Genomic DNA, 18,758 nt, shown 5'->3' with positions numbered 1-18,758 from the left:
TCTTTTTATACTTTTTTGCAGTTGTTGTTATCATGCAGGATGACAGAAGTGCAGGAAGATCCTGCCTTTGTCAACTACAGAGAGTGTTACATTTATTAATGTCCTGCAGTTGTTGAACTGGAACAAAAATCTTAGCATTGTGTTTCTCAGAATTTTAACTGTGTGCTTTTTAAAATGTGAACATTAAAATTGGGGTGCTAAAATCAATTCATTCAAGATCCAAGATGTCCCTTGTCAGGCACCTTCACTCCATCAGCCAGTGTCAAAAAATGGTTTTCCAGGGAATGCTGGGGAGGTGAAGTGGTTGTAGCTTTAAGTTGCCTGTGAGGTGGCACCTGGAGGAACCTTTTCTCTCTGTGTCCTTTGCCACTGTCTCGAAGGACTAACCCTGTGTGTTGGACACGAGTTCTGCCTGTGAAAATCTGCTGTAGTTTCAGGGGCTCAGATTGATTCAGTGGTGTACAAAAAAAAAAAGAAAAAAAACAAAACTTCATGGCAAGTTAGTGTGATCTGTATGTGAATTTTCCAATTGTATTTCAGACCTTAAGAAAGAAAGGCCTTAATGGTTGTGAGAGCCCTGATGCTGACGATTACTTTGAGCACAGTCCGCTATCGGAGGACAGATTCAGCAAACTAAATGAAGATAGTGATTTTATTTTCAAGCGAGGCCCTGTAAGTACTTTTATTTTATCTCTACTTTTTATTTGTTGATCCTTTTTATTAACTTCATTATTTAGGCTCTGAACAAGAAGGAACACAGAGGGTGCGACAGCCCGGACCCTGACACTTCATATGTGCTCACGCCACATACAGAGGAAAAATATAAAAAAATTAATGAAGAGTTTGATAATATGATGAGGAATCATAAAATCGCAGTGAGTACTAAAGTATGGTTTTGTGCTTCTCTTACATGCATGAGAATTTTCCTGGTGTTTGCTTACCACTGAAAACCGCTTCAAAGGCAAGAGGATGTGATGGCTTGAGAAGGGAACACGTATTTTTGAGGAAAAATGAGATGCCGATACTTGATCTTGCTAAAATACATTTTATCTTAAAGAATAAGAAGAATTCTCTCTAGCTCCTGTTTTGCACTTATATCTTGTGAAGATGAGATAACATTTCTAAATTTCAGGAGCCTGGCTGCATTACCTAATCCTACCGAAAATACATTTATAAAGACAGATTTTTGTCGTGGGCTGTAGGATCATTTATTTACATCTTGTAGGTCTTTATCTGTCTGTTGATCAAGATTTTTCAGTCTGTTACAAGCAGGCAAATAAAATTGGACTAATTTTGTCATCTAATCAGTAGAATTTATTTTGTTCAAGTCTGGGTGTAGAAAGTTATTTAGATATTTAGCGTTCAAGACTGGTGCACAATGAGGACCTCAAAAGATTGAAATTCTAACAGATGCTTCCTTGGACACTGAAAGATCTTGGAGAATTTTCTGCTCCTTGTGCAGCCATAAGTCACTTGGCTCCAGAACTTCAGGTTGGGGATAAAAGCAGTGTTAATGTCACGTGTTTTTCATGGAGGTGTTCACGATGACATTTAATTCCCACCTACAAAAACCAATTAGTGTTGAGTATTACAGGGGAAGTATTTTCTAAGAAAACTAATACAGGGCTCTGCCACAGCCTTTGAATTTCTTAACCTGGCAAATCTTGCAGCAATTCAAGGAAATGGCCTGGCTGGGACATTTGAGTGGAAATAATTTCATTATTAGAGCAATAACAGCCATGACACCCAGCATCACTTCTTTTAGCACTTTCTAGTTGAATGAAGCCAATATGTTTTGGTTTTTGCCTTACTTTGAAGCTTTTGATACCCAACATTTCTGTGCTGAGACATCCCCAGGCCTCACCTCCCAGTGTGTTCCAGCTCAGTTGCTCTCCCTGCTCCTCATGAGCAGCCTCATGTCTGTGTGGACACGAGCAGCAATAAAACAGGCAGTGTTATTTTTGAGCTCTGTGGTTCTGTATTTATAACTTCAACTGGTGCTGTTCTCTTCCCATCCCCTGCACTTGTGGGGCTGTGGAGGAACACAGTTCCCCTTGTTCTCTGCACTCATTGCTGGCAGGGACAGCAGTGAGGCAAAGCGTGAGGAATTCGGTCGTACCCAAATGAGCACCAGAGATGGGCAGGGACAGCCTTTAAGGTGTGGGGGGAGCCTCTCACTCCTTACTTCTGTGTTGAGAAACCTACGGAAAAAATGTCCCAGCTGTTCCCTTCTGCCATTGTGTTCAGCACTCTTCAGGTATTTCCAGTTTAGTTTGAGCTGCTGTTTAAAAACGACCTTTTTTTTGGTAGATACTGAATAGTTTGTTCAAGTAGTTTCTCCTGAAAACAAGCACCAGCGAGGGTTGTCATTAGTTAGATACTGAGTGATTTGCTGATGTTACTTCGCTGTGCTTCATTACTTTTTCCTTCCATCTGTGCCAAAAATTGATAATTATTCTTAGGATGCCTCAGTGGGGACATTGTTGGCTCTCACTAGTAAGAGATTTTGTTTCTTATCGAGAATGTATTCTGCTCTTTTAATTATACAGTTATTGTTATATTTCTAGTGTTATCTAGATTTTCATACAGAACTATCATTCTAAGTGATTTTTAAGCTGTATGTGATGAAATTGCATTTTTTTAAGTGTACTTGGTTGGTCATCTATCTTTGACCTCTAAATCAAAACTATTATCTCTCTGTTCTGTCAATAAATCCTACTGAGTTCTTCCCCTTCAATTGTACCTGTCATGGGTTTGTTTCCAGTAATTATGAGAGCTGTGAAAGAAAATAGTCCCTTTTGTTTCAGAAACTCATCCCTGTCAAAGGATAGGAATGAGACAAAGGCCAAAGAAGTTAGTCATGACCAAATGAGTACCATAGATGGGCAGGCATCTCTGCTTTTGATTCAAATAGCTGCTGAATAACAAACATATAGACTGCACAAAAACAGCTGCCTCCTAAATAATGCTGTAAAAATTAGAATGTAAAAAAAATGAGATGTACAAAAAAGATGGGAGTGGTTATTCAAGCAGGGCTTTGTGGAACGTGAAATGCTTAAATTCAAGTGACTGAACTTTGTGACTTTCTAAAGATCTGTTTATTTTTTTTTTTAGTCTGTTGAAAAAGAAAGTTTTAGAGATTAGTAGCAATATTTTGGCAAGTTTATTAATAGAAAATATATATTAATAGAAAATGATGTTACTAACTTTCTCTTTTTTGTGTAATAACTGACTTTTGTAACGTGCATGTTTATGCTTACATTTGGAAGGTACAAGTCATTGATTTGTAGACATGTTTAGCTTGTCATTGCTTTGTAATAATCCAGATTAACTGGTTAATTTGTTGTATTTATGGGCCTGTGAATTCACATGAATATTTTCAGTTTTCTGTATTTGAACTTGCAGTATTTCAGGAGTTTTGGAACTGTATTTATGTGATGTATAAGAATTTAACACCGTCCTTTACAACAAATGGATGTTTTAAAACTGTCTGCTTAAAAGAGTTTAAAAACTAACATAATTAACTTGTTTTTTAAAAAAAGAAAACAACCTGATTACTCCTTGGCAAACTTTACTGTGTGTTTTTACCCTGTGCTGTTTCTGCAGTCGATGCTAACGGTGTTGTCTTTGTGTCCCTCCTCTTGTCTCCCCCAGCCCGGTTTGCCTGCTCAGAACTTCTCCATGTCGGTCACGGTTCCGGTGTCCAACCCCAACACTTTAACCTACAGCAACCCCGGGAGCTCCCTGGTGTCCCCGTCCCTGGCAGCCAGTTCGTCCCTGACGGACACGACCATGCTGTCCCCCCCTCCGAGCACCCTGCACCGCAACGTGTCCCCCGCCGCGCCCCAGAGACCGCCCAGCGCCGGCAACGCAGGTGAGGGCCCGCCGGGTTCCCTTCACAGCCCCGCTGCTCTTTGGAGTAAAACCCACAAACACACACCCCAAGGAACAAGTTCTGAGCGGTTCCTGTGCATTTTCATGGCTTAAGTACAAAATGATCACAGAATCATAGAATCAGCTGGGTTGGAAGGGACCTCTGAGATCATCGAGTCCAACCCTTGATCCAACACTGCTGCGGTTCCCAGCCCATGGCACTGATGCCACATCCAGTCTGTCCTTAAACACCTCCAGGGACGGAGAATCCACCACTTCCCTGGGCAGCCCATTCCAATGGCTGAGCACCCTCTCTGGAAAGAAATTCTTTCTAATATCTAACCCAAACCTCCCCTGGCACAGCTGAAGACCCAGCCCTCTTGTCTTGCTGATCATTGTCTGGGAAAAGAGACCAACCCCCAGCTGGCTCCCCCCTCCTGTCAGGGAGTTGTAGAGAGTGATGAGGTCTCCCCTGAGCCTCCTCTTCTCCAGGCTCAACAGCCCCAACTCCCTCAGCCTCTCCTCATAGGACTTGTGCTTGAGTCCCTTCACCAGCCTTGTTGCTCTTCTCTGGACCTGCTCCAGCCCCTCCATGTCCTTCCTGAGCTGAGGGGCCAGAACTGGACACAGCACTCCAGGGGTGGCCTCACCAGTGCTGAGTCCAGGGGAAGAATCACTTCCTTGGACCTGTTGGCCACACTGTTCCTGAGCCAGACCAGGATGCCATTGGCCTTCTTGGCCACCTGGGCACACTCTGGCTCATGTTCAGCTTCCTGTCATCCAATGCCAGAAGGGGACATGTTGGTTTAATGCTCTTCTTTTGCTCAGGTGGAATGCTGGGGACAACTGAGCTCTCAGTGCCAAACGGAGCTGGTACCAGCCCAGTGGGTAAGTGCAGCATCCTCCTGCCTGTGTTGAAAAATCTCATGGTGCTTTCAGTTACTCAAAAGCATGTTTTTATTTTGGTTGTGGGAGAACAAAAGGTTGTAATTTTTTCAGCTGCCTTGGAATTGTCAGGTTTTGTAAATTCTTATCATGCATTTTTAACTTTTTACTGCTGTGCCCTTTCCACTGCAGTAATACTTGTGTTTTTTATTTTAGTGGTTTTCAGCAGCACCATGCTGCTCCTGCTTTTGTGTTTCTCTACAGGTGTAACTGCAGCATTCTAAAAAGATCTTCTTTTGCCAAATTTCTTATATTTGAAAAAGAGAGTTTTAGAGATGAGTAGCAATATTTTGGCAAGGTTATTAATAGAAAATGTTGTTGCTCACTTTTTTGTGTAATAACTGACTGTTTTGTAATGTGCATGTTTATGCTCACATTTTGAAGGTGCTTTTTATGAAGTTCTCTGAGCTTACTAAACTATTGCACTAAAGACAACTCAGCTCAGTCCCCAGCTTCAATATTTGCAGGACCTGGATGTTTGATACTGGTATTGGTGCCAATCAAAATGAAGCAAATACAGACTGTATTGTTTGTATTGCCATGTGTATCTTGCTAATTGTTTTCTAGCAGTTCTATGAAGAAAGCAATAAATCTTGGAAGCTGATAGCTGGGGTCTGTCTTCATTTTGGATGATGATCAGAATTTCTTTTGAAGACAAATTAGAGATCTTGCCAGAAATCGAATTCCCCGTATTTTTTGGTCTTCAGTAAAAAGATATGAGAGCACCTTTTCATTTAAATAATATTTTGTCTCCTCTAAATAAAATGTAGCACTCCTGAGAGAGGGCAAGGCAGCCATGGAAATTCAGTATTCCACAGAAAGACCAAATAGATGGCAATTCCCCCACTTTGTTCACGTTCCTCCTGTGACTTTGATGTCTTGGTGCTGAAGGTCAGTTCTGCAAACACAAGTAACTCCCCTTGGAATGTGTTCATAGCAAGGAATTAGAGAAGCAACTGTTGACCTTTCAGGATTTGCCCACTGGCTACTTAGTGTGGCAACTGGGAAAAAAGTTCTTTGAACATCGGGTCAGGCAGTTGAATTGATGAATAAAAAATGCTGCAGCTCCAAGGCTGAAAGTGCAGGATTGACTTTCCACTCTTTCTGCATCCTTTGGCCGTGTGCAGCAAAGATATGAAATATTAAAGAGTGGTTTCCATCAGGTAAGCAGGATTTTAAATGGAGGAAACTTCCTCAGCTGAAAAAAACATGACTATTTTTAGAAACTGTGGAGGTCAGATGTTGATTGCCATAGTATTTCTCTAGTCAGACTAAATAACTTTATTATCAGGCTGTCTCAGGCCTCTTCTCCAAAATCAGGCTTTAGTAACAGCAGCCTCAGATTCAAGATTCCTCCTTTCAATAAGCAAACGAAACAGTTGTTTGCAGCACTTCTGTAGGGTACTAAACTCTAGAAATGCCCAGTTCCTGCAGCTTGGTGAACGTATTTAATGCAGTAAAATGTTTTCCTTCTTGCATTTATTAATAGTCTATGTAAAAAGGCAAAATGCATCACTTATCTCTTACTTTGCAGAACATCACACCCAAAATGTTATACATGTACCCACTCACTCCTAGAAAGGTTTGTCATGCAAGTGAGAGTTGGGGCTGTACCAGAACAGGGGAACATCTCTGAGAAGCACCTCTAGTGAAGCTCAAATACCTGGTTAACACCAGAATGCTGAACCAGAGAGTGCCCTGAGTTGTCAGAGCTCTACTTTCTACAAGTTAGGGCATGAAAACCTTTAAATAGTGACAGGTGCACAGGAACCTTCTCAATGGCAACCAAAATCAAGAAACCATATGTAACCAGATTGATTAAATCTGCTAATTTGTCAATTTGAGCTTGACAGCTGCTGTTGAAATGTATATCCTGTTAATTATGTCTGCAGACAATAATGGTTTTAGTTTCTTGCTGGGTTTATTGTAGAACTCACTTCTAAAAAAAACCTATTTTCTTCTTTTAGCTTTCAGGGTTTTTCTTTAAACTTCTCAGGACTGGAGAGTTCTCCTATGGATGTAGTGAAAGGTCATGTGCCAAATGTGCAGCTCACAGTCTATAGGAGTGATGTCGGAGTCCTGGCATAGCCATATTCCCAGATATTCCCTTATAAGTAAAGGAAAAACCCATCTTCTACATGATGAAGTTTTTGTGCATTTGAGATTTTGTTCTCGTTTCCTTGAAAGACACTTAAATGCCTTTATCTCTGAGTAAAAAGCAAGTAAAGGTTATCTTGCTTATTTGGGACCCAGTTCAAACAAAGATGTTGCATAAAATGGCTCATATTGAGTTCATACGAGTCTTTTTCTCAAGTCCTGTGTAACTTGATTGGAATGGAAATGATTTGCTTTAGCAGTCAATCTGCCAACTTAACAGTTTTTCTGTGGAAAATAACTTCGAGTAAAAATATCTGCGTGTTGTAGCAGAGATTGGTAGGTGGTTTTTTATATCCAGAACAGAAAATTTTGTGATCACTTTATAATACTGAGAGCTTACTTCACATGCAGCTGTCACAGCTCTGAAAAAGCATTCTCATTTTTGTAATATTTTTAAAATCCTGCCCACCACATAAAAAACACTTGCTAAAGATTTTTACTTGGCAAATAGATCGGTTTTGAGAGGGGAAGAATGTCCAGCATTATGACAGTCCTTGCTTTTGAGCTAATTTATTTTTTCTGTTAATCAGAGCAGAGGTTTTTGAGGCAGAGCTTTGATGATAGTGCTGCACAAAGTTTGGTCACCCCGAGTGCACAAAGGCTCCTGCTCTGTCCTGTCACTGGTGTCAAGGCATCGTGGTTTGCCCTCCTCTGATCTTTGAGGTTACACAGGTCAATACAACAGTCAGGGTTTCACCCTTCTCCAGGGAAGGAGTTGAAGGATCCCCGAAGCACATGAGAGCAGCCTGTTCCCTCCTTCAGCTTCCCAGCTCTCCTCGTGGAAAAGGAGCCCTGGAAGTGGCCGCAGAGCAGCTGTTTGGCAGGGTGCAGGCTGAACCCTTCTCCTTTGCTGGACTGTTGTCAGCACATAACAAAGGTTGATCCATCCATCACCCTGTGATTAGATCAGCTCACAGAAAAGATGACTGGCTGAAATCAGCATTAAAAACATGCTGGTAGAAGAAAGCATTTTAAATTGTAGCTGTTTGTCCTTGGAAACCACCCATCTGATGAGGTCAGTTCAGCCCCTGAACTACCCTTGGGTTTGAGTTGAAATTTCATCTCGTGTGTGTTCCTTATCTTACTGTAATTGCTGATTTGCTGAGAGGTCCACGACAGTTCTGGTTAGAATTTTCCATACATATAACAAATTATTAATTTCCCAGCTGGATTAAAGTAATTATCAACATTTCTATAACGTCCCCTTGCCCAGGATACAGTGCCACACATCCTCAGGTGTTCTAAACACACCACTTCTCCATCCTTGGCCATTCTTTACATGGCTTTGTGTAGACACACAAAAACCAGCAAGTTCACAAACTAAACTCTTATTTAATTAGCTGTTAGCTGATTAGTTGACAGAAGACCTAAAAGACATCCAGTTGCCACTGCTCATGTTTCACACGGGCACAAAAGCATGATGCCTTTATTTAGATTTGCTGTTGCATCCTGAGTAATAACCCTGGTTTGAAGGAAGCCCATTTAAATTCTGAATATCCTTGAAAATTCTTTCTCCTTTTATGTAGCTTCAGGCAAAAAAAAATTCCAACAACCTGGGAAATGAAGGTTTTTTTAAGTTTTGTAACATGAGTAAGCATTCCCTTGACATTTAGTCATGTGTATTTCTTTCTTTGCTGCCTTTTAATATCTAAAGTACTGCCTTAGAAGTATAAATCTTACATGTTAGACATTTCAAGATCTTACATTACTGTCAAAGGTATCTTTTAATTCTAGTGGTATTATCTGACACATTGATTTGTGTAAAGATCAGTAGAAACACATTTATTGCAGCTTCCTTGAGATATTATCGTGAACTCTTTCCAGGGCTAACGCAGAACTTGGGCTTTATGAAACAGTGGCAGAATCAGCAGTGATTGCTGTGCAGAGCCTGAAAATGGTTTTAATTTCTACTTAAATCTGTCCTACTAAACCCCAGAGTAAACAGATTGAGCAGCTAATGCACGTAGAAATGCTGTTGTTGTGTTTGCTTGCAATATGTTCCCCCCGCCCGAGGTTTTACATGCTGATGTTTTCCTTCAGCAGATCTTATCTGCTCTCCTGATGCCTCCTGATGCTTCTTGCAAACCCAATTTTCAGTTCACTTCTAATGGTGTGATGTTTGTTGGGTCGTTATGATCTCCTTGGAGGCATAAATATTTATCACCATCCTTATTTTTGCTTTACCTTACGTGGCTTAGCTGCCTGCCCACCATTGTTTTCCAAGACTCTGTATAACTGTCCAGTTTCTCCAAAGGTGAACCACAAAAAAAAAAAAAGATTAATGGCATCAATGCCTGTAATTTATTCCTTGAGTAGTAATAAGTACATGGAGTACTTTCCAGCCACGTGTGTTCATTGTTTCAGCTGATGTGATTTATAGAGTGAAATATGAGTCTGGCTCATGTAATTGAATGCTGTGTCTTGGGCTGCAGGACAGTAAATGAGATTAAGCTGTATTATGTCTCTGAAGGCAGAAGATGCAGTTGCTGCAATGGGTGGGTTGTAACATTTCTCTTCAGAAAAGAAGTTGCTTCAAAAGTAAACACTTTGTGTCTGAGCAAGAAGTGGGTTAATGTGGGTTGGCAGGGTTTGTTATCATAAAATCTAATTAAATTGTGATTCATATAATTGAGAGCTTATCTTTGCACTGGTGTCTGTTTTCCAAAGGACTGTTTTGAACATGCTTTCACGTCTGTTTTAAGGAATTAGAGTTAAATAAAACTCTTCCTACGGGAGTAAAAACAGTCTTATTTTCACACATAGGCAGGATTTTATATTCCGGTTCCATGTTCAGTTTGATAATGTGAAGTATTGTCTTTGGGGAAGACCTGCAGTGGGTGGGGTAGAAACAATTTCTGTACTATCCAAAGTAATGAGTAGAATTTATGGGGTTATTAAAGCCTCCCCTTGGCAAACAGCCCTGGAGTTGCATCATCCTGTGCTCATTATCTTTTTCTGGCTGCTGACCTTGCTCTAAGAAATACCGTGTGTTTGGTTACCCTTTCACTCTTAACTTGTAATTTGATTTTATTATTAGATTATTAAAAGGGAAAAAGGCTTGAAGTTTCATACTCAAACTGAGCATTCTACAGTCTTATTGCAGCCCCAGCATATGAATCTCCAGATAATCAATAGAGACACTCCAGTGTTTGCTGAGTCTTCAGTGCCAGCTCTTTGTCAAAGGGCTGCAGTTGGGTTCATACCCACAGTGCTGCACACTTAGGGCATTATTTTGGGTTTTGTGATATATTCTAAACACTCCCTTTAAGAACTGCTCAGCCTTTTGTCTGACTAAATGCTCTAACTGTGCCCTGCTGCCCCGTGACACTGGGCAGAGGAGGCAGTGGCAGGGAGTTTGTTGTTTTTGACAGCACCACTGAAAGCATGAAATGTTTCTGTAGGATTGGCAGAGCCTTGGAATAAGGGCTCAGGAAATGACTGGATTGGGTGTGGGAGAAAGACACTGTCCAGATTTAACACAGGGGCTACTGGAATACTTGAAAACAGAGGACAGGAAATGGGATCATAGGATGGCCCAAAATGCTGTAAATTCTGTACAGAACCCCATTGTTTGCACAGAGGGGGATTGTTGTGCAGCTCAAACTCAGCCCAGGTCAACACAGCCTTGGCATGGAAAGGTACCACTGACAGCCCAGTGAGTAATAAAATTTGTTATTACAATGAAGCCCAGACTCTACTTCTGTTATAACAGCAAGTTCTTTAAATGTTCTGGCGTTTTTGCCGAAAATGGGAGGTGCTGTAACAAAGCTTTAGATGTAATTTGGTGGAAATTATGCCATTTGCTAAGATTTTTCCTCCCTCATGTCTTTTTCCAGATCCATTTGATTTTTACCCTGTCCATTGTGTAAGATTCCTCTGGCACTCTGGTGCCCTGCAGGTTGTCTGGAACTAATGCTGCACTCTTTTAGGATGGACAGGAATCGATGCATAACTTTGTGTTGAACAAAATCAGGATTCTACAAACACTGTCTCAGTTTCAGGAGCCTCAGGGGTAGCACAGAACTTCATTTCTCTTTCTGGCCCATTGTTTTTTCCATGTGACCCAGCTGAGGTGAGTTTTCTCCTACCAGTCAAGAGCATATTTAGCTCTAGTGTGTATTCTCAGCTCCATCAGCCACCCCAAGTAAATTTTATCACTAACAGGAGCATCTGAATGAATTCTGCTGTTTTCTGCTGAGGAATGTAGATACTTTAATCACAAAATGGGGTTTTGATGGGGTTTTTAATACAGAAGGAAGAATGCTGACATAAAAAACTTTTTCTTTTGTGCTGTGTTCCTTCTTTCCCCCCCATGACTTCTAAGTCACATTCCCATATCTCCTGTAGAAATGCCTCAGGAAAGTTCTAAATTAGAATAACTCCTCATTGCTCTGCCAACCTTGGGAAACTCCAGGGACATCTCATTTTGTCCCTCTATGGTCAGGCTTTTGGCACAGTAGGAAGTCCACAGAGCAAGGAAATCCAGAGGTTTCCTCACCATTCTCTTGGTGAATTCACACTGAAGTTGTCAATGCACATGGAATATCCCAGTCACCCTCAGGAAGTGTTGTGCTCTTCCTGATCCATGTTATTGTTCTTCCTCCTTGCTAAGCTTTTAAAGGCATTTAAAATGTTGCTACAGAGGGTAGAATGTGACACTGACAACTTCCTTATTTTAATTGCTTTTAGATTAATATGTATTTAATGCAATAAAATTGGATTGGGCATAGGGGCCTATTCAAATTAAAATAATAATACAAAATCCGTGCCCGTGTGGCCCTACAGGCGATTAGGGGAGAATTTCCCACACAGTGAACTTTGTCTCACAGACTTTCCCCTGGTTGGGACTATAAAAGCTGCTTTCAGAACTGCAGTGTTGGTGCAAACAGGATCTCACTATGAATTGAGTTTATTCATACACACTCAGGTTCTGTAGGGTGAACTATGGGGTTCCCTGTTGTGAAATTCTCCTTAACAACTTTTCTTTTTTTATTTCCTATTTGCAGCTGAATAAGGTGTGTGTATTTGGGGGATTGTTGCTATAAATATGAATCTGTGACTGGAAAGTGGCTTGAAATTTTTTTTCTGAGGGAAATGTTTTGGTTAACATGATTGGTGCTTTTGTCAGTACAGAAAAGTAGAATATTGGGCACTTCACTGATTTACTCACTTCTGATCAGTTTTGAGTGTGAGCTGAGGCCTTGAGCATTTCAGTGCTGAAGCCCTGCTGGCTTTGGCTGGTCTAATTCCACTTAAAATGAGTACCAAGAGTAAATGTGTAAAACAAATTGATGGGCATAAATGACATGTATAGCTGGAATGAACTTGGAGGGAGAGGATTTGTTCTCCTCCTTGTTGCTGAATGTAATAATCAGTATATACTGATGATCCTGAAATGAGTCCTGCAGATCTTGAAGACACCTGAAGAATGCATTTTAGAAACAGGCACTTGGAGAGCTGACTTCTTTTATTCTCACCAACAAAATTCAGTGCAGTTCCTGTCCCGTGGGGGTGGGGACCCAAGTGGGCCTGGGCAGAAGCCCCCACTTTTCTGCAAGCTCAGCCTGGAGGAAATTCAGAGGGCAAACCAGACCCAACGGATGTTATTAGAAACAGTTCTTTGGCAATTTGCTCTTCTCAGCATTTGAGCTGCCACAGCTGCCCTTGGAGTGATATTCCCTTTCCATATTGATTTCTGGGCAGAGCGCTGTGGGCCGGTTCGATTATTCGATGCGGAGCCTCTTGCGGGAAGTTCGTTATCGGAACTTTTGCAAAATAAATATTTCAGAATCGGTGCAAAAGCACCAGAACTCGGCGTTGTTGCCCCTTCCCCTTCACAGGTCATTTGTTTTTTGCCCTTTCAGGAAATGGGTTTGTGAACTCTCGAGCTTCTCCAAGTCTCCTGGGCACCGGTGGTGGTGGGAACGGCCTGGGCAAGGTGATGCCCACGAAGTCCCCACCTCCCCCTGGAGGAGGGAACCTGGGCATGAACAACCGCAAACCCGACCTCCGTGTGGTCATCCCCCCCTCCAGCAAGGGCATGATGCCACCTCTGGTGAGTTCAAACTTCTGAAGCTTTTGAGTTCCTTAAGTTCTGGGAGTGGCTTTGTGGAAATGGGGTGTTCTGCCTCCCCTGCTCACCACGGGCTGCAGGAGCGGAGAGGGGTTTGTGCTCTGAAACGTCACTGCTGAAAGTCCAAATTATAAATTGTGACCTGGGGAATTTGTTAAATTCGTAAGGAATTTTTTGAGGTGTAAAATAAGTCTGACCTAAACAGGGTTGGAGCACAACCCTAAAGACAGAGACTGAGATTTTGGTGGTTTGATCTGACCGACTCGGTACCGAGAACTCTGTTGGTTTGGAGGATGTGGGTTTTAAAAAGGGTTGTGCATTATTCTGTGGAGGATCTCAGTGGTGATGTGAGCTCTATTAACGTGCCCTGAAGCACATTTTGTACCTGTTTTTCCCGGGCTGTAATGGCTGTGGGATGTGAAGGATGGGAAGTGCAGCTTCAGTGGTAGCGATGGTCTGGGAGAGGCGCGTGTTTGATGTGGGGTGTTGGAACGTGACCTTGGGCGTCCTCAGTGGGTGTTGTGCCTTCATCCAGGGCATGAAAAGGAGCTGAGGTGCCTGTCAGAGCTGCTGGGCACTTTGGCATGTTGGCAGTGATGTTTGTCCAGCCTGGATTGGGAATAGCACACGAGTTTCGTGTCAGCCATGAGGCAACCACGGCCCTGGGCCCAGAACTGGTCTGTCAGGAAGGGTTAGTCCATTTTTCCTTTAATTTAGTTGGCCAGATCCTTTGGTCTTGGTCTTTTGCTGTCATGTAGAAATTCTCAACCTCTCTGTGTGTGGAAGAATGGCCCATAACCAGGAGGAGCAGGATATAAACAGCACAAGTACACTCTGCATAATTCCTGTTTGTTTTTAAACCACCACAAGGGCTTACATTTGTTACAGGTATTCATGGTGAATAATACCAAATTAATCCAAGTAACAAAAGCTGTAATTAGCCTCAGAGTAATGATTCTTGAAGTTTTAGGTTTTTCTAGGAATACTGAAGTGCAGGAAAGATAGGAAGTGCACTGGCTGATCATTAAAATGGAAATTACACTTTTAATTAGAATCAGAAACAAGAAGAGGATCTTGCTCATGCAGGTCTGATGTTAGTGAGGTACAACACTTATTTACTGTCGTGTTGTGAAGAACAACAACATGATATTCAGCTTTGGTTTTGTCTGTGTTTTTGAGGGAACTGGGGAGGGATTTCAGAGTGGAGATGTTGGCCTGGGTTGGTGGTTGTATTTGACAAGTACTTTGTTGCTGAGCTGGTTTATTGGATCAGAGACTGCTCTGCTCCACCTCTACCTGTGTTGGTGTCCTTGTGTTGTCCAAGCTCTCCCTGCACTCATTTCCCCAAAGCCACATGTTCTTTTAATACACAGCTTTTATTTGACAAGAATTTCATGAAGTATCACATTTCTTGTCGCATTATTTACAGGTCTGGGTGTCAAATTCACATTATTAATTAAAATGACAAAAAATCCTGAAGCACAAATGTGATTTTTTTCTGTCATTTGAAAAGCAATGCTATTTTTAGTAACTGTGTTATCCCTCTTGTTTGCTGAGTACAGTCGGAGGAGGATGAATTGGAGTTGGTGAGTTGGGGCTGCTGTTTGCTGAGAGACAGCAAGATGCTGGAAATGTCTTTCACTACAGCTTTTTAACTGTAGTTTCATTACATATTTTAAATAATTCCAGTGTTCCCTTGGTAGCAGACAAAAATACATTTGTTTTATCAGACTCAAAACCTGACCAATTCAAGTTGAAAACACATCCAAAGTCAGCTCTTGCCATTTGTAAACTTGTATTATTTTTTTTTTCCTGAAAATGTTTCTGTTTTTCTTGGAGGGAACATTGGAAAAGAGCCTTACAAAGTAACTGTCCATGTGTGTAGGATATGTCCTGGCTTTTATGTAAAATATAAATAACCACTTCCCACCCCCTAAATTATTGGAATATTTTTAGCAAGTGGCTTCACTTGTGAAGTTCTTGAGATTGTAACACAAGCCCTGTGTTACTTCTCTTATTTTCAAGGAGATGACATCATTGCTGGTGAGGTCACCTTTTTGGAGGTTGGAATTATTTCATCCTGCGTGAGATTATCAAACCACAGGGGGGTGTTCCCCGTTTACCAAAAGGAACAGAGGATTGCAAATGAATAATTCTACCTTTTTTTCCCAGTGGAAAGATATTCTGCTTTTGAAAGGAAACTCTGGGGATTTGGGTATTTTTCTCCCCCCCCCCCCCCCCCCAAAGGTTTGAACATTTGGCATTCTGGCTGGAAAATCAAAGTAAGGCTAAAATAATTCCTGACTTATTTTTAGAGCCATTTGCAAATTGTTCAGCTGCTGTGGCACAAAGCAGGCAGAAGATGCTGCATCAGATTCACAGAGAAATCAGCCCATGACAGGCCTTGATTTGTCTCTGAACATGGACCTGTTGCTCAGAGGAGGCTCTAATTGCATGGAAGCATGGAAAATGTGGTGATTTAGATCAGTGCCGTGATTGAATGCATGCTGGTGGTTGATTGTTACCTTAAACACAGACATTGATTTACAAAAGTGAGGGAAAATGGTCACTGTTGAAGTTTTTATTGGGGTGATTTGCTCATGGAACAGTCAAACCTGTTCCTCTCCCTTCAGGGGAGCATCTGGTTTTCAGTGCAAGAAATAAAGCTCAGTGTCAAAACACTGAATCAGGAGATCGTTGCAATTGGAATTAATGCAAATGCTGCAGGAATTCAGGTGTTGCTGCCTGCCCAAAATTGCCCAAACTGCTCTGCAGTGGGATGTAACAGTGCCTGGGGCTGGGATCCCGTGTGGAGCGTGGGCCATCTAGTGGCTTTAAAGCCTGGCTCAGCCGGAAGGGGAGGAACAGTGACACAAAGGAAAGGTGATGTGTCTGCCTCGGAACGCGCTCCGGAGGCACCGACTGCACCTGCACTGCTCTGGTTATGCCAGTCCCTGCTGCCAGTGCCAGTGCTGGGCAGGTCCAAATCCTGTCTGTGAACACTCCTTCTGTGAGGTTGGAACTGAGCACTGAACATGAAAAACAGCCACAAAGGGCAGTGTAGCATAATAGAATAATTAATAAGATAATCAATAATAAATAAAAATAATAAACAATAAAGATACTGAATTTTTTCTGTTACATTTGCACCAGCTAAAACAGTTAAAATATCCTGAAATTTGTCATGGACCTCCAAGTACAACCAATATTGGGCACATCTAAATATTTTTTAGTGTTCAGCAATTATACTCAGAAATAAATTACCTCAGAAAACCACCTTTATTAGCCACTCAAAAAAAAAAAAAAAAAGAAAGAAAATCCCATGGGGAAATCCCTTTGGTTTGGATTGTTTCCCAGTATATTCCTCTTTACTTTTCCATTATACAGTAATCCCAACTTTATAGGCTGCCATCCAAGAAAGCTTTGGAGAAAGGTCAATTCCTGACAGACACAAAAATCTGCTCTAATAACATCTCTTTGTGCCAGATAAACTTGGTCTGGGGGGGATTTTCAGAAGTACTAAAGTGATTTAAAGGGATCAATTACAGAAAATCGGTGGGACTTTCCCTGGGAGCTTTGAAATCTGGGAGCTCTGGAGCACAGTGGGCTCATCTGCCAGGGTGTGTCTTTGGCAGCTGATGCCAAAGAGCCCCCAAATCCTTGGGAGGCTCAGAGGTGGGAGTTGAGCAGCAGGAGAGGTGGGAAGCTGGGAGGCTGTGGCTCGTTTTAATGTGGAAGCTGTGGTACAAACTTCTTGCTTTAAATGGGAAGGACACAAGATTGATAACCCTCAATTCATCTTCACAAATCTAAGCTTAAAATTGATCACAGCCCCATTTCTGTACCTGCTCCTTCTGATATTAAAAAGGGAGTGATGCATTTTTAATGCTGCTCCTTCTCTCAAGATCAGAGTGGAGGAAAAAAAATGGAGTGGTGCAGATCCTGAAATCCCTGTGTCTGGCAGGAAAGGGAAAGAAGTCATAACTTCAGTCCTGTAAAGGTGGGAAATGGAACCTGCCAAAGAGATGAAGGAAGAACTGCTCCTTTTGCAGCAAATATTTTTTCCGAGGTAGAGAGAGAGAGATTTGCCTTAAAAACATATTTCCAGCAGATTGAAACCCAGCTCCCTGAACTGGGAATGGTTCTGGAGGAGTGGAGGATGCAGGCTGTAGAGGCTGCTGCCACTGCTGCAGGTACCACTGAACAGGGCAGAGCTGCCCCATTCTCTGTTCCTGGCAGTGTCTGGCCTGGCCAAACGGTGCCCAACCCCCTCTTCTGAGGAGCACTTGGTGCAGTGAGAGCAGCTTTGCTGGCTGCTGCTGTTCACCACGGGCTTTAATTAACTTTCTAAGCAGCAGATTTGGTCACAGCTTAGGTTGAGTGATGTGTTTGCTGCAGATGTTCATGGCAGTATATGGGAAAGAAAGGCTGTTATTAAAAAGCGAAGTTGTGCCCACAGATAATGTGAGACAATCTAGTTTAGCTATTTTCCCTGTCAAAAAGCACAGTTGCTCTGTGTGAACTCCAGTGTCATTTGCTTGGAAACATTTCTGCATTATAACAAGTACTCTCTCAGTTTCTCAGGAACCATGGGAACAGCAAGATTATTTTATCACTGAAGTCTTATCAACACCAATTTAGAAGATCTCTGTGTTCCTTTCAGGACAGGTGTAGTCAGCACAGTGTCAAAACTGGCAGCTGAAATTTGGAAAATTGGATAAACAACTGTGAAGTGGGAGAATCTCTTCTGGTGGAACTGCACCTCACCATCTGCACTAAAACCCCCTTAAAACTCAAAACTCTTAAATCACTTCAGAACTTCTGAGAATTGTTGTGTGTATCCCTAAGAAATTGCATTTGTTTGTGTGTCCTTAACACTGTTGCAATCTGCATGCTCTGGAAGTGGCCCAGTGAGCCGTAATCAATGTTTCCTTTCAGTTTGCCAAGATCATTTTTGGTTGCCTTGAAATACTTCAGCTTGTTTAGAAAATCGACCCTGATCAAAAGAGGGGCGTATTTCCTAACTCAAAAACTCGGCACAGCAACACATTTAGGTGGAATGCTCCTTTGCTTTTCCATTGTTCTCCCTGGTGTCACAGTGGTGTTTTCCCTCCCTTGCAGAACACCCAAAGGATCAGCAGTTCTCAGTCCACGCAGCCTCTCGCCACCCCCGTGGTGTCGGTGACGACCCCGAGCCTGCCCCCGCAGGGACTCGTGTACTCGGCCATGCCCACGGCCTACAACACTGGTGAGCCTTGGGGTCGGGATCTGCAGCACTGGGGAGGCTTGGGACTGGGGGATACAACACTGGGAAGGTTTGGCATCAGGGCTGGGACTGGGATGGCCGAGGCTTTTTTGGGATTCATAAGCCCAGGAAATTTGCATTTCTGTGGCACGTGGGTTTGTTTTCCCGTTGGGCCCAAGTGAAGCTCTTGTTCAGCAATACTGAGCCTTTTGCTCGTGAAATGTGTAAATGTTGGGACTTCCATGGGGAAGGAGCTTCCAGTCAGGCTGCAAACCAGGGCCATCCATTGCCCAGAGCAGCGCCATTGCAGCCATCCAGCCGGGAATACTGGAATGCCTCACATTCAGGCAATGGCTGGTTCTTCAGAGCTGCTGTTCCTCAGACACTGCTGTTCCTGCAGGACCTTAAATCTGCCTTTTGCCCAAGCTGGCTGTGATGTGAGGAACTGGGTGATATAAAAGTGAT

At 42.4% G+C, this 18,758-nt stretch overlaps 1 protein-coding gene across 5 annotated transcripts in view; it reads left to right on the top strand.

Moving 5' to 3' along the window:
• MEF2A (myocyte enhancer factor 2A) overlaps positions 1-18,758 on the top strand; it is an 80,485-nt gene that overhangs the window by 54,701 nt on the left and 7,026 nt on the right. For 2 of the 5 annotated variants that reach the window (XM_027714739.2, XM_039389116.1), the window contains exons 4-9: positions 738-875; positions 3,655-3,874; positions 4,702-4,761; positions 12,840-13,030; positions 14,611-14,634; positions 18,170-18,296. In XM_027714739.2, the coding sequence (XP_027570540.1) occupies positions 738-875; positions 3,655-3,874; positions 4,702-4,761; positions 12,840-13,030; positions 14,611-14,634; positions 18,170-18,296 (760 nt within the window). Of the gene's footprint in view, positions 1-540; positions 673-737; positions 876-3,654; positions 3,875-4,701; positions 4,762-12,839; positions 13,031-14,610; positions 14,635-18,169; positions 18,297-18,758 lie in introns of all 5 variants that reach the window. The other 3 variants (XM_027714741.2, XM_027714742.2, XM_027714744.2) reach the window with 3 other exon arrangements.

The sequence above is a fragment of the Pipra filicauda genome, unplaced genomic scaffold, assembly GCF_003945595.2.
Source record: "Pipra filicauda isolate LSUMZ 115617 unplaced genomic scaffold, ASM394559v2 scaffold70_size2993248_pilon, whole genome shotgun sequence".
Taxonomy (NCBI): Eukaryota; Metazoa; Chordata; class Aves; order Passeriformes; family Pipridae; genus Pipra; species Pipra filicauda.
The sequence above is the reverse complement of the archived record's forward strand: the minus strand, read 5'-3'. Positions and strand labels throughout refer to the sequence as shown.